The sequence below is a fragment of the Artibeus jamaicensis genome, unplaced genomic scaffold (genome assembly GCF_021234435.1).
Source record: "Artibeus jamaicensis isolate MK-2021 breed Jamaican fruit bat unplaced genomic scaffold, CSHL_Jam_final contig_554, whole genome shotgun sequence".
Classification (NCBI taxonomy): Eukaryota; Metazoa; Chordata; class Mammalia; order Chiroptera; family Phyllostomidae; genus Artibeus; species Artibeus jamaicensis.
The window spans coordinates 2,188,771-2,202,255 of NW_026521885.1; the positions used below are offsets into that span (position 1 = coordinate 2,188,771).

The window sequence follows — 13,485 nt, forward strand, 5'->3', positions numbered from 1 at the left end:
TGCTTTTTGTTTTTAAATTGATTGTTATTTTTGTTTTGGTTGTGCAAGGAAGCAAAGTATATCTATCTACACTTCCGTGTTAGCCGGAAGCTCAAGCTCTTGATTTTCGAACACTCATTCCTTGCTGTCCAGCCCTCATCTCACATCCTTCAACCCCTTTGTTGATTCAACACTTCATTGGTTGGAAGCCAATGACATTACCTGTTGCTCTTGGGGGTCTTAACCTTACCACATCTGTGATAGAAACCCATGGTCCCTGCTGTTCTTGGTATTCATGACAACACTGCAACTCTCCACACTCACCAGTTTAATTGCATTGTGCAAAACTCCAGCCATCTTTCTCAACTATCAGTCATTTTCTGAGAAAGAGGGGAACTCTGTGTTACCCTTCCCCCACCTTTGCCCTGACAAAGAGGGTACAGGTGCCCTGGGCCTGCATAGCCTTGTGCAGGGGACTAGCTTATGCTTCTGGTCTCTACTGCTTGGGGGGCTTTGTCAGTGCTCCCAGGCATCAGGCTCTGCCTCCTGATGCTGACCTTTTCACCACAGGCATCAGAAGCACATGCAGCAGAGTCCTCAGACTTTGACAAGAAACCCACGGCAGGAGGAGGTCAGCAGGGAAGGGATGAGTAGGGGGGAGTTTGGCCTGGGGAGACTTCTCTACATTCTACCAAATGATTTGGGGAGCCCTGGGAGGCAGGAAGTGAATCCCCATAAGTGGAGGTGGGAAAGAGGGGGGTGAGTGGAGGTGGGGTGGGGGGCACTTAGTGAGGGTGGGAGGTGGGCAATAATGATGCTTTCACCCCTTTTGCATTACAGGCGGTGGAAACCTGGGACTCTTCTGCCTTTGTACTTGGCATTGGCTCAGAATTTACTAAGTTTTGGTTAAACTCTATGAGCAAATTACTACTCTTAATATTAGATCAGTCCATAGAAAGTAGGAGCAATGGCTGTGACACTGTTAGAGGATTGGTGCAAGGGGATGGACCTGGACCCCAGGAAGGCCCTGCTGATTGTGGGAATCCCTGTGGAATGTACTGAGGATGAAATTAAAGATACTGTGAGGGCAGGCTTACAGCCCTTTTACCCATACAAGGTGCTGGGCATAATGTTCAGACGGGAAGACAATGCTAAGGCAGTCTTCATTGAATTGGGTGATGCCATCAATTATGCTACAATACCTAGTCAGATACCAGGAAAGGGAGGTGCCTGGGAAGTGGTGGTAAAACCCCGTAACCCAGATGAAGAATTCATCAATAGATTGAGCTACTTCCTGAAGGATGAGGGCCGGAGGATGGTAGATGTGGCCAAAGCCCTGGGGTATAGCCCTCCCATGGAGACCAAGGAGCCACAGAATATTTCCCCAGTTGAACCAATAGTTTTGCAGCCTCTGAAAGAAAACATGTGGTACCGAAAACTCAAAATGTTTTCAGGAGCTGCCTTTCCAAGCCCAGGTGAAGAGCACTTTGAAGTCTGGCTGGAGCATGTCACTGAGATGATGCAGATGTGGCAAGTGTCTGAAGTGGAGAAGAGGAGGCGTTTGCTGGAGAGCCTACAAGGCCCAGCCCTGTCCATCATCCGGGTGCTCCGGGTCAATAATGACTCCCTGACTGTGGAGCAATGCCTGGATGCCCTGAAGCAGATCTTTGGGAATAAAGAGGACTATAGAACCTCGAAGTTTAAGTTCCTCCAGACCTGTCAGGAGATTGGAGAGAAAATCTCTGCATTTTTGGTGAGGTTAGAGCCCCTGCTGCAGAAAGCCGTGCAGCACAGTCCCTTGTCAGTGCGAAGTGCAGATATGATTCGCCTGAAACATGTTCTAGCTCGGGCCAATGTGACCAACAGCCTCCGGGGCAAGCTTGAGCTCCTGGATCAGCGAGGGTGTCCTCCTACTTTTCTGGAGTTAATGAAGCTCATTCGAGATGAAGAGGAGTGGGAGAACAGCATGGCAGTGACAAAGCAGATGCAAAGGCCTGTAGGAAGGGGCCAAAAGGTCTCCAGCAGACAGGTATTAGAAGAAACCAGTGATCCTATCACACCTGAGGTCATCACACAGGCGGCAACATTTTGTGAGAGCAGCACTCAGACCACTCAGAGAGGAATTGCCTCATTGAAGCGCAAGCAAGTGTCCTGTGACTCTAATGTAGAGGAAGGTCTCAACCAGGACATATGCCCTAAGGTTGAAAACATAACACCACCAAAGCAGAGCCCTCAGCCTGAAGCAGAAGGGTCGGGAAACGAGGCAGGGGCTGGGGCCATGAGCCATCCCAAGTCCCAGGAAGCATAGGCTCAAAAGATCTAGTCACCCTTTCTCCTACCAGGCATGAGAAAGATTTTAACAAGGGGAAGGGACAGTCAAAAGAAATAAAGGACTTGAGTGAGGCAGAGGGGCAGGGTAGTGAGGCCCAGGCCAAGCCCCCTCATCCTCCACCAACTGAAGGAGACTGCACCCACGAAGTCAAATTCACCTCAGGGAGAGCCAAGTACAGGGGCCTGAAGAGGTACCAGCAACACAAGCAGAGGGCCACCACACCCAGCACATGGGGTGCTCCAGCCACGAGCAGAGACCCTGCTATTGCAGAGGCTGAAGGAGTTGCAGCTGGGGGCTCTGGCATCGGCCCCATCATCTTACCACCCCCAGACACCCATCCTGTGGACTCGGAGCTGAAAGAAGTCAGCACCAGTGAGGAAGAGCTGTGTGGCAGAAAGGCGGTGCGCCCTTGGAAGGGAGGCCGCAGGGTCCAGCCCGTTTTCAGAATTATCTACACTGCTCTGGGGGAACCCCAGGAAGGCAGCACTCTTGAGCCCTTGCGCAAGTGAGGCCAGGAGAGCCCAGTGCCAGCCTGCAGGCACTTTCCTCTGCAGCCTGAAGGTGCTGTGGGGGCAAGGAGAGCAAAGAATGAGAGAAGAAGAGCCCCGGGTGAGAGCTTAGGCTCAGACTGTGCGTGGGGTTGCTGAGTACTTGGGTTAGGGCCCCATGGCAAGTTTTGGTGGGAGTGGGTGTGCAGGGACAATTGTTCTAAAGCAGGAGGAGAAGGGGAAGAGCAGGAGGAGGCAGGGAGGAGGAAGTGGAGGAGAATAACTAGGAGGAGTAGGAAGAGGAAGAGAAGAAAAAGAGGAGGAGGATAACAAGGAGGAGGTGAGCAGGGGAGAAGGGGGAAGTTATTGGGGGGCAGTGTTTTGTTCTGTTTGTGTAGGGCCACTGGAGATCTCGGGAGAGCAGATGGAAGAACTGGCACTGGCCTGGCAAACCACCAGTCAGTAACAGCCAGTGCCAACCAAGTCCAGCCCCAGCCCCAAACCCTGCCAATTCTGGCAGCCAGCCTGTGAGCATCCCTGAGCAGCCTTCCCGGCCTAGATGAGAGGTACCTGAAGGCATTTGCCACCTGCACAGAACTAGGAGATGTTAGGGGCCACCTTCGGGGTGCCAGTTGTGGGGAACCCTATTCTCAATGCCCAGGGGCAGGCTGCTCCCTGAACTGGGGGATCCCTACCACTTCACTGTAGGCTCTGTAGTGACCCATGTGCCAGGTACTTAGCTCCTCTCCTACCACACACAAGACGTGGTTCCTGTGCAGAGCCCCCAGGTGTGGATGAGCCTGGGTGGGTGGGTGTCCTGGCCTACCTACTGGGGCAGCCGTCTCTCAGCCCCAGCACATGCTGTGAGCTCCACTGTCGGCCATGGCTGTGTTTGCTCTCGTCCAGTGTCGTGAGCTCAACCTCTGCTTTCTCAGTGTAGATTTCGGTCAAGCACTGCTTGTTCTTGTGGGCATGTGTGTGTGTGTGCTTCTCTGAGCAGTTCCTGTACCTCCACTCCCACCCCGGAGACCCTGTGCCCAGTTCCAGGAGATGGATGGAAGGACCAACAAAGGCGAGACCAGCCCTTACCCAGTGACCTCGGAAGGAAGAACGGGACCAGGGACCAAAGGGGCTGCCTGAGGCTCCACGGGCACTGTGCTCTGATGTGCCACCCTGTTGTTCCTTGTGACTCGGCTTCCTCAGCTTGGTGGAGTGTCCCCTGCTGTGTTGTCCAGCATCCTGTGACTGTCCTGTGCAGGCCACGGGGCAGGGCCAGGCTCCAGCATGTTGGCCAGAGGGGGAGGGGAGCTGTGCAGTGAGTGGACAGTGAGGTGGGGGGGGGCAGCTGAGGCACTAATTAGGGACTCCAGAAGGAGGCAGAAGATGTGAAACCTATGGGCTCTAGTGGCCGTTAGCAGTTCTCTGTGTTGCCATTTCTTTTCAATGGATTTCATAAATGTTTCTCTGCAATAAATTTTGTTGAAAGCTTCAGCTGAATTTAGCCTCTGCTTTGGGCAATTGAGGGAATGGTTTGCTAGGGGTGTGGCAAGGGGGCAACAGTAGCCTGGGACTCCAAGTCAAAATTGAGGGTATTTTGATCTTTAATTGAAAAATGTGGTCACCAGCCAAGGAGCAATGTCTGAATCCAAGTTAAGGAACTGAGTTGAGTAGCTGATGGTGCCAGTCAATAGGACTCTTGTGAGTGTTGTCAGTGGCTAGTTGGGTCTCTAGGGAATACACCAAAACTTGTAAAAGTCAGTAGGTCAGACACTGAAAGGAGAGAAGGTGACAGTAGGCAGAATGGGATCCTGTGTTCGTGAAAAGCATAGATATCTTTTTAATAGCTCCCCCATTTATTCTCGTGTTCATTCAGTGTTTGGAACTAGTGTGTCAGAGATTTCACAATATCTGTGCAAAGTCAGGACATTCTAGACTGGGAATAAAAAAGCGTGGATGCAGAAAGAACCCAGGTGTGTGGGCATCAAGGACAGAAGAGGTGTACCTTCCCGCGTTTGTACTTAGTTATGTGACACCCTCTTTTGTGCGCCTGCGCGTGCGTGCTCTGGGGTTGCGTACTTTTGCACCAGGCTTTTGTGCGTCTGCGCAAGCCGCCATTTCTTGCCGCCGCCAGCTCTGGTCTCAGTGCCTATAGGGAAATGTGACCATCCACAAAGCGAAATGGCTGCTAGGGTCGAGGGAGGCTTTGGCGGCTCTTCTCTTGCTGCAGTGCCCCCGGTGATCGCCAGATGGCGTAAAAGGATCACGAATAGGTCAGGCGGCACCTCTGGAGTTGCCCTGGGTTCCTGTTGCTCTTTCCGAAATGGCCAGATGAACTGAGGTGTCCCAGTGTAATGTCCGCAGTCCGTGCAGAGGCGGGAGACTGGAAGGGAGTTGAATACCTGCAAGCAGCCAAAAGGGGAACTTGTGCCCCCGATCCTGTTTGGCAGGGTGCCCTGGAGTCAGTCGTCCCTAGACCCTGGTCTTCAGAGCTGTCTGGAGGCATGGGCTGTGACACGTAGGGAGGGCAGCTGGACCATCCACTCACAAGGGACCCCAGGGCGGACCTACTTTCTCTGGGTACAGGGACTCCGTGGGGAGAGATTTAGTTCCCAAGAATTGGGTGAGGAAGGGTGATGGGGGTGGGCGGGGAGATCCAGCAGGGCACTGAAGGCTTACTTTTCCTAGCTCCAGAGATCATAGAGCCTTTCCTTGGTCAGTGGTAGAAAATGAGAGGATTGCCCTAGTCACACAGTTGCAAAGCTAAGCTTTTTAAGTTCGGGATCTCTGCGGTTTCATTACACTATACTGTTTCTAGTGCGTGCGTAGCTCCTGCCACCAAACTCTTGGTAAGCCCGGTGGGCAGGTTGCTCTTACGGTCTATCCAAATGTAAGGGAGGCATGCGCTGAGGCTGGATTATTCTCGAAATGTCTCCTAAACTGTCCTATTTGTTATCTTTCTTCTTGCCTCCCACTTGTGATGGTGTTCCAACACTTCTATTCTATTTAGAAATCTAACATTACTGCTCAGCCAGACTCTATCATTTAACTAAAGCTCAACTGTTACACTTGGGAGGACATCATGGTTGTAACTCTCCTATTGTCTCCATCTCTGTTGTATCTTGCTGATCTGTTGACGCTACCAAGCAGCTGGGCTTTATAGCCTTAACCAAGTTGATACACAAAATTAACCACCATATTCATTCCCACCTTTGTCCCTTTCCCTCCATGGAGGTGAATACTGTCAGCCTCTCAGCAAACATCCTTCCAGAAGATTGCATATTCCTTTAACATTCATTTATATAAACATACACATATATAATTTGGTTTTATTTTATTTCACTGAGATCATTATGTAAATATTGTTTGCTGTCTTGTTTTCCCTCTTGAATGGTAAAGTATATATATTTAATTTATTAATTTGAGAGAGAAACATGATTTGTTGTTCCACTTATTTATACATTGATTGATTGATTCTTGTATGGACCCTGACCAGGAAACAGTGTGGTAATTGGCAGAGGGGTAGGGGGGATAAGGGGACTAAATGGCAATGGGAAATACAATAAAAAATAAAAACAAAACTCATACAGAACCAAATGTAACTCAGTAAATATCAGCCACAACTTCTGCACATGCCTAGTATGCCAAAGCTAAAGATCAAATGGTCACAGAAGAGCTAGGAGCCTTGGTGCCAGTCAATAGGACTCTTGTGAGTGGTATCAGTGGCTAATTGGGTCTCTAGGGAATACATTAAAACTTGTAAAAGTTTTGCCAAGCAACTGCCAACATATTTGCCTCCAAAGGCTGCAAGGGGAAGGGCCTGGGGAACTAACATAAAGATTTGGACTTTGGGGGTCTCCCTGTGACTGCAAAGTGGAAAGAGAAATTAAAGGGGAAGCTAAGGGCTTAGATTAATGTTTACTGCCCCATGAGTGGTTTGTGAGCTAAGCAAAGGTGGGAAACAATGAATAGAGTTACAGGCCCTCAGCTTTTTAAGGAGCACTCTAGGGAAAAGGCTTGGTCACAGGCCATGGATTTTATGAACCATGTTAATGAACTCTTACTTAATGACCCTCTAACTAAATTTTGGCGCTGGAATACATCTGTCATCTCAGTGGTACACAAGAAATCCAGGGGAGATGGGATGACTGTATGGAAGGATGTTGGATAAATGAAAACAGAGGTTGGCTGCAGGTCAAGGTGTCCTTAGCCACCTTGGAGGCCACCCATGGCTATGTGTGAGGCTCAGAAGGGGGTGGGAAAGGCATAGAGAAAAATATTGACTGATGTGTCTACTTTGTTTACTGCTTTATCAGTCTTGTGCAGTTAAAAGCAATTAATTAATAATTTTTAAAAGGTAAATGGCCAAAATTCTTCTGAATGATAATTCCCTTTCTATTTATGGATTTACAAACTAACTTTTCACAAACTTTTAAACATTGTTTACAAAACTAATCAACCATGTGTAAACATTTTATGAAAATTACCTGCCTAGTATATCACACTGTCTTTAATGTTTCAAACACCTTTAAAAGCAAGTTGGAGCAGGGGCAGCATTTTACCTCCTAGGCCCCCTGTGGCCCCGGCTAGAGCCCAGGGCTGTGCCATCACTGGAACCTCCCACTAGCAGGGTTGGTGGACCATAATGAGCAGCCTCTGAACTCAGGAAGGGATGAGGGCTCTGAGAGATGTTGCCATGATTTTTGCAACCCTTCACATGCCTGGATGGCTGGAATGTGCTCTCCCCATAGGATGCTGGGAAACAAAGGGGGCTTCTTTCTGATTCATGCAAGGAGTATGTGCACAATACATACCATCCAAACGCTAGTGGATCACAACCCATCCGAATGTGCCCAGCCAGAGTTAAAGTTGACTTGCTCCAGCAGCTCTAGGCAATTGCTCTGGGAGACTATGATTTAGCCAGGTTAGAATCCTCTGGAGCAACCTTTTCCCACTGAAGAACTCACAGGGAGGGAGACAAGATCCCATAGAGCTATGTGGCTGGGGAGATGTATGGGAAGGACAGATCCACAAGACAGGGGCATCTCCACATCCAAAGGTAAGAAGTTTTTTTCTTTGTTTCACTTTTGGGAAATCCTTGTAATCTTCTTTCTTTCATGCTTTCTACTTTTATGTCTTCCTGGGAGAGTTAAACAACATTAACTTTCAGTTCTCTAATTTAGTCTTCAACAGTTTCATCAGCCCTTCTATTAGATTTTTTTCTTATTTTGTGTATCACATGTGGGCGCCACTAGCCCCCCATGGCAAAGCCAGGGGGTCAGGGGGGCATAGCCACTGCTCGTGGAGACGTGACCATAAGCCCCCCTTGGCAAAGCCGGGGGGCCTGGGTCAGCTGGCAAGGCCGCTGCCCGTGGCACAGTTTCTCTCCACCTTGCTTGGCTCCCTGCCTGGAACCTGCTGTGGCTAGACAATAGGTCTCCCAAGAAAGCTAGAGAGCCTGTTTCCCTGTAGAAGGGTAGGTCATGCACCGGTGCTTGATAAACAGGGAAGTTTTGATAGCACCCTGTGTTCCCCTGTTGTTCCGTGGAGTAGCTTTGCAGAAAGGACAAAGAAACTGGCTTGGGTACAGCCCCCTCCTGCTTATTCCCCAAAATTGTAATAAAAGCCTTGAATAAACGGAGTTCGGGGCTCAGCGGGATGCTGAGACCTCTCCAACCTGACTCCCTGCGTCCTTAACTCATTTCCGCCCCCTCCCCTCTCCTGGCGAGGCTGGTCCGCGGCAATCACAATTTAAATTTTTCAAGAATTTTCATTGCTGCCTTTTCAAATTAGCTACCAGTATTCTCCAGGTTGACTAGATATGTCCCTAGTCAGTTCTTAGTGGTAACAAAGACACTGCTATCAAAAAGTTTGTGATGTGAACATTGGTCTTGCTGTCAACTTTAGAGAGATTCCCTGATTCAGCATTGGGTTCCATTCAGGGACAGGTCATTGAAACTGCCACTGCAGAGGATTGGCAGCTAATGGTGCTAGTGCATTTAACATTTCCTCTCTTTAACTAGTCTGTCCAGGATATACAAGCTGTCTGTGTTGGCTCTGTATTACCTTCAGGGGCCCAACTACATATGACCATGGAAGCTCAATGTTTAATTTGCAAAATTAACAAACACATACTAAAAGTAAAGACCAACTAGATCTGGTATTTACAGACCCAGGTCAGGAAATACTGTTTCTGGCAGAAGCAACCACACCCTGGAGAATCCCTGAACCACCATTCAGTCATCCAGAAAACATATTCCCTATGGTTCCAATCCTTTCCTCCTCATGTCCTTGGGGCTGAAGTTTTATATGTAATTGGTGTATGTTCCTAATTTATTAGGGGAAAGGACACTTAAAACTCCCTTAATAGAATGTTGGTTACAAAAACTATTCTCATTTTCTTTAAGACATATTAAGCTTAAGCTAACATTGAAGTATATAGTTCATGTTTTGTGACTCTTTTGCTTACAGGAACAAGAAGCACTGTTTGTATATTGAAAGTTGTGTTGTGACAATCAAAAGTATGCATGCATGCTGGGATGAGAAACTTACTTGGGTGTGTGTCCACATCCATCCCCCTTGGTTCCTAGGAACTACTGATGATATTAGAAGTGAAAGACTGTAACATTTATAAGGCAAATGGTAAACTCCTGAATGGACCATTGGGACACACAACTATCCTGGTCTATGCATTTAGTAAGCTTTGAGACCTGATACCCCACCAATGAGAACTGAAGGCCTTCCCTAAGGTCCAACAGGAAACCTGGCATTTCTGGAACTTCTAGGGTTATGAGACAAAAAACTAGAAATGTGAAGCCTGGTACCAGCTACTAACACATCACCACTCACACATACCACTCACCTGGTAAGATCACTGTACCAGGCCACTGTTGTGTCTCTAGCCCCACACCCAGTACACCTTTCCTTCAATTGCCCACAGTGGAGGTGACACTCAGCTGAAACATTTGATGACATTTATTGCAAAGAAACACTTACGGAATCCACTGAAGAAAGAAAATGGCAACAGAACACAACTTCTAATGGCCACTAAAGCCCATATGTCTGGAACTGCCACTCCTCCTAGAAGTCCCTGACAAGGTGCCTCAGCTGTCCCCTACACCATAGCCCTCCCACCACAGTCCCCCTTCCTGAGGGCCCCACAATGGGCCTTTGCAGGACTGTGGATGCTGGCAATGTCCACTCACTGCACGGCTCCCCTCCCCCTCTGGCCAACATGCTGGAGCCTGGCCCTGTCCCGTGGCCTGCACAGGACAGTCACAGGATGCTGGACAACACAGCAGGGGACACTCCACCAAGCTGAGGAAGCCGAGTCACAAGGAACAACAGGGCGGCACATCAGAGCACAGTGCCCATGGAGCCTCAGGCAGCCCCTTTGGCCCCTCGTCCCATTCTTCCTTCCGAGGTCACTGGGTAAGGGCTGGTCTCGCCTTTGTTGGTCCTTCCATCCATCTCCTGGAACTGGGCACAGGGTCGCCAGGGTGGGAGTGGAGGTACAGGAACTGCTCAGAGAAGCACACACACACACACATGCCCACAAGAACAAGCAGTGCTTGACCGAAATCTACACTGAGAAAGCAGAGGTTGAGCTCACGACACTGGAGGAGAGCAAACACAGCCATGGCCGACAGTGGAGCTCACAGCATGTGCTGGGGCTGAGAGACGGCTGCCCCAGTAGGTAGGCCAGGACACCCACCCACCCAGGCTCATCCACACCTGGGGGCTCTGCACAGGAACCACGTCTTGTGTGTGGTAGGAGAGGAGCTAAGTACCTGGCACATGGGTCACTACAGAGCCTACAGTGAAGTGGTAGGGATCCCCCAGTTCAGGGAGCAGCCTGCCCCTGGGCATTGAGAATAGGGTTCCCCACAACTGGCACCCCGAAGGTGGCCCCTAACATCTCCTAGTTCTGTGCAGGTGGCAAATGCCTTCAGGTACCCCTCATCTAGGCCGGGGAAGGCTGCTCAGGGATGCTCACAGGCTGGCTGCCAGAATTGGCAGGGTTTGGGGCTGGGGCTGGACTTGGTTGGCACTGGCTGTTACTGACTGGTGGTTTGCCAGGCCAGTGCCAGTTCTCCCATCTGCTCTCCCGAGATCTCCAGTGGCCCTACACAAACAGAACAAAACACTGCCCCCCAATAACTTCCCCCTTCTCCCCTGCTCACCTCCTCCTTGTTATCTTCCTCCTCTTTTTCTTCTCTTCCTCTTCCTACTCCTCCTAGTTATTCTCCTCCACTTCCTCCTCCCTGCCTCCTCCTGCTCTTCCCCTTCTCCTCCTGCTTTAGAACAATTGTCCCTGCACACCCACTCCCACCAAAACTTGCCATGGGGCCCTAACCCAAGTACTCAGCAACCCCACACACAGTCTGAGCCTAAGCTCTCACCCGGGGCTCTTCTTCTCTCATTCTTTGCTCTCCTTGCCCCCACAGCACCTTCAGGCTGCAGAGGAAAGTGCCTGCAGGCTGGCACTGGGCTCTCCTGGCCTCACTTGCGCAAGGGCTCAAGAGTGCTGCCTTCCTGGGGTTCCCCCAGAGCAGTGTAGATAATTCTGAAAACGGGCTGGACCCTGCGGCCTCCCTTCCAAGGGCGCACCGCCTTTCTGCCACACAGCTCTTCCTCACTGGTGCTGACTTCTTTCAGCACCAGTGGGGAAGGCTCCTCTGGGCACTGTGTAGCCTGGGGGCTTGTTTGCATTCTTGGCTCCGAGTCCACAGGATGGGTGTCTGGGGGTGGTAAGATGATGGGGCCAATGCCAGAGCCCCCAGCTGCAACTCCTTCAGCCTCTGCAATAGCAGGGTCTCTGCTCGTGGCTGGAGCACCCCATGTGCTGGGTGTGGTGGCCCTCTGTTTATGTTGCTGGTACCTCTTCAGGCCCCTGTACTTGGCTCTCCCTGAGGTGAATTTGACTTCGTGGGTGCAGTCTCCTTCAGTTGGTGGAGGATGAGGGGGCTTGGCCCTGCCCCTCTGTCTCATCAAGTCCTCTGTTGTTTGCAAGGAATGCCCCTTCCTTTTCTTCCAATATCTCTTTTGTCTCTTTAGCCTGTAGTAAAAAGTACTGCCCCATTTTTTTTTAGTGTATTTGTCTTTGACTTTGCTGTGGCTCTTGTGCCAAGCCCCATTTTCATTTCCTGACTCTATTGCAGCCTGTCTCTTCTGCTTTACCAAAAGAAGGTTTGGAGGGTTGCTACAGTCTGTCCTGATGAGGCCATTTTCTCCACAAATATAGCAGAATATGAGGGGTTTCTGTTTTCCTGAACTGTGTGAGTCAGCCCTTTACACATACCCCACCCCCTGCAGTGTTGGCCTCTGCCTCTCCTGTATTGGGAACTGTGGGAAGGCCTGGCCTGTAGAGTATTGCCAAGGTCAGCAAAAGACACTGCTCTGAAACCACTGGCTCTGGCAGGTGACCTTATGCCTCTTTCTAACCCATCTAGACTCTCCCTCTCAGGACCTAAGGTGGCCTCCCATTCCTCCTCCTCACGCAGAAGCTCCCAAGAAACCAGGAGTCTTCCTTTGCTATTTCATCAGCTTAAGCCTGTCTCAAAGTTTGTCAGTGAGGTTGGCCCCATTTAAGACTAGTTTCAGGCAAGTCTGATTCACATTCCTTCGTGATACCACATTTTATTTCTACAGCTCTTTGGAGCAGGGGTTCTAACCATAACACAAAACTAGAGACTTTCTCTCCTGCCTCCTGATAGGCCTTACAGAATTTCATGTGAGCAATTTTAAGGCTCTCTACAGGTCCAAACACATGCTGCAGGGCTGCCAGGCACTCCTCCACAGTTATGGCAGCATTGTGGGCATGGAGCCCACTGACCACCTGCAGAGCAGGCCCCCATAAGCATTCCATCAACCTTCACTTCTTTTCCCTTCAGGTACCTGCCATATCTGTAGCACCTCAGTGGTGTGCTCAAGCCAAGTTTCAAAGGCCAATGCCCCTGCAATGGACACACTGTTCCCAGAAAACACTCTCAGTTCTCAGTATGACATTTACTCTAACAGAAGCTGCACTACTGTCCCCAAGTTTTGGGTCCAAGTCCAGAAGTCAGGTGATATGACCACTCTGGGAGTGGGACAATTGATGTCTGATCCAAGGATTCTGTTCATGTCTGACACTGTCCACCTCTCCTCCTCTAAGCAGTGGTTCAGTCTATTGAGAAATTCACCATCTGATTTTTGAGGTTTTGCCACCACTTCCCAAAGACTCTCCCTTTCCTGGTATTTCCCTGGGGATCAAAGCACATTCGGTATTTTGAGCAAGCTGCAGAAGAAACACTTGGGCATTGTCCTCCCTCCTAAACATCCTGCCAATGACCCTATACCTGCCCAGGTGACTGAGAGCCTCATCACAGTCCTCAGGAATCCCCAAGATGAGCATAGACCTCTGGGTGCTCAGATGTTTCCCCCTGCACCAATCCTGCAACAGTGTCAACGACATGACCCCAGTCGCTACAGCGCCTAATTTAGGGGGGAATGATCAGTGTGTGATGCACAGAAATCTGGGTCATCTCCTAGGGTGACAGCAGACAGCCCAAGTCTCCGCAGTCTGTGAATACGAATGGGGCAAGATTGAGATTTATACTTACACCTCCTCTCCCACCCAGGGCCACCCCTCCTCCCCCAGCAGTGCCTCTGCAGCCCAGGCTCGACCCCCACCCTCCGCAGGCCCAC

The 13,485-nt window shown here is 50.1% G+C and overlaps 1 protein-coding gene across 1 annotated transcript; it reads left to right on the forward strand.

Annotated features, from left to right (window-relative positions):
* The first annotated feature begins 946 nt into the window (after positions 1-946).
* Positions 947-2,287, forward strand: PNMA5 (PNMA family member 5). The gene has a single exon (XM_037133298.2). The coding sequence runs from the start codon at positions 947-949 to the stop codon at positions 2,285-2,287; it is 1,341 nt and encodes a 446-aa protein (XP_036989193.2).
* Positions 2,288-13,485: the final 11,198 nt, after the last annotated feature.

What these genes read in the sequence shown, in the direction of transcription:
- PNMA5 (XM_037133298.2), top strand. Translation starts at nt 947, where the DNA reads ATGGCTGTGACACTGTTAGAGGATTGGTGCAAGGGGATGGACCTGGAC.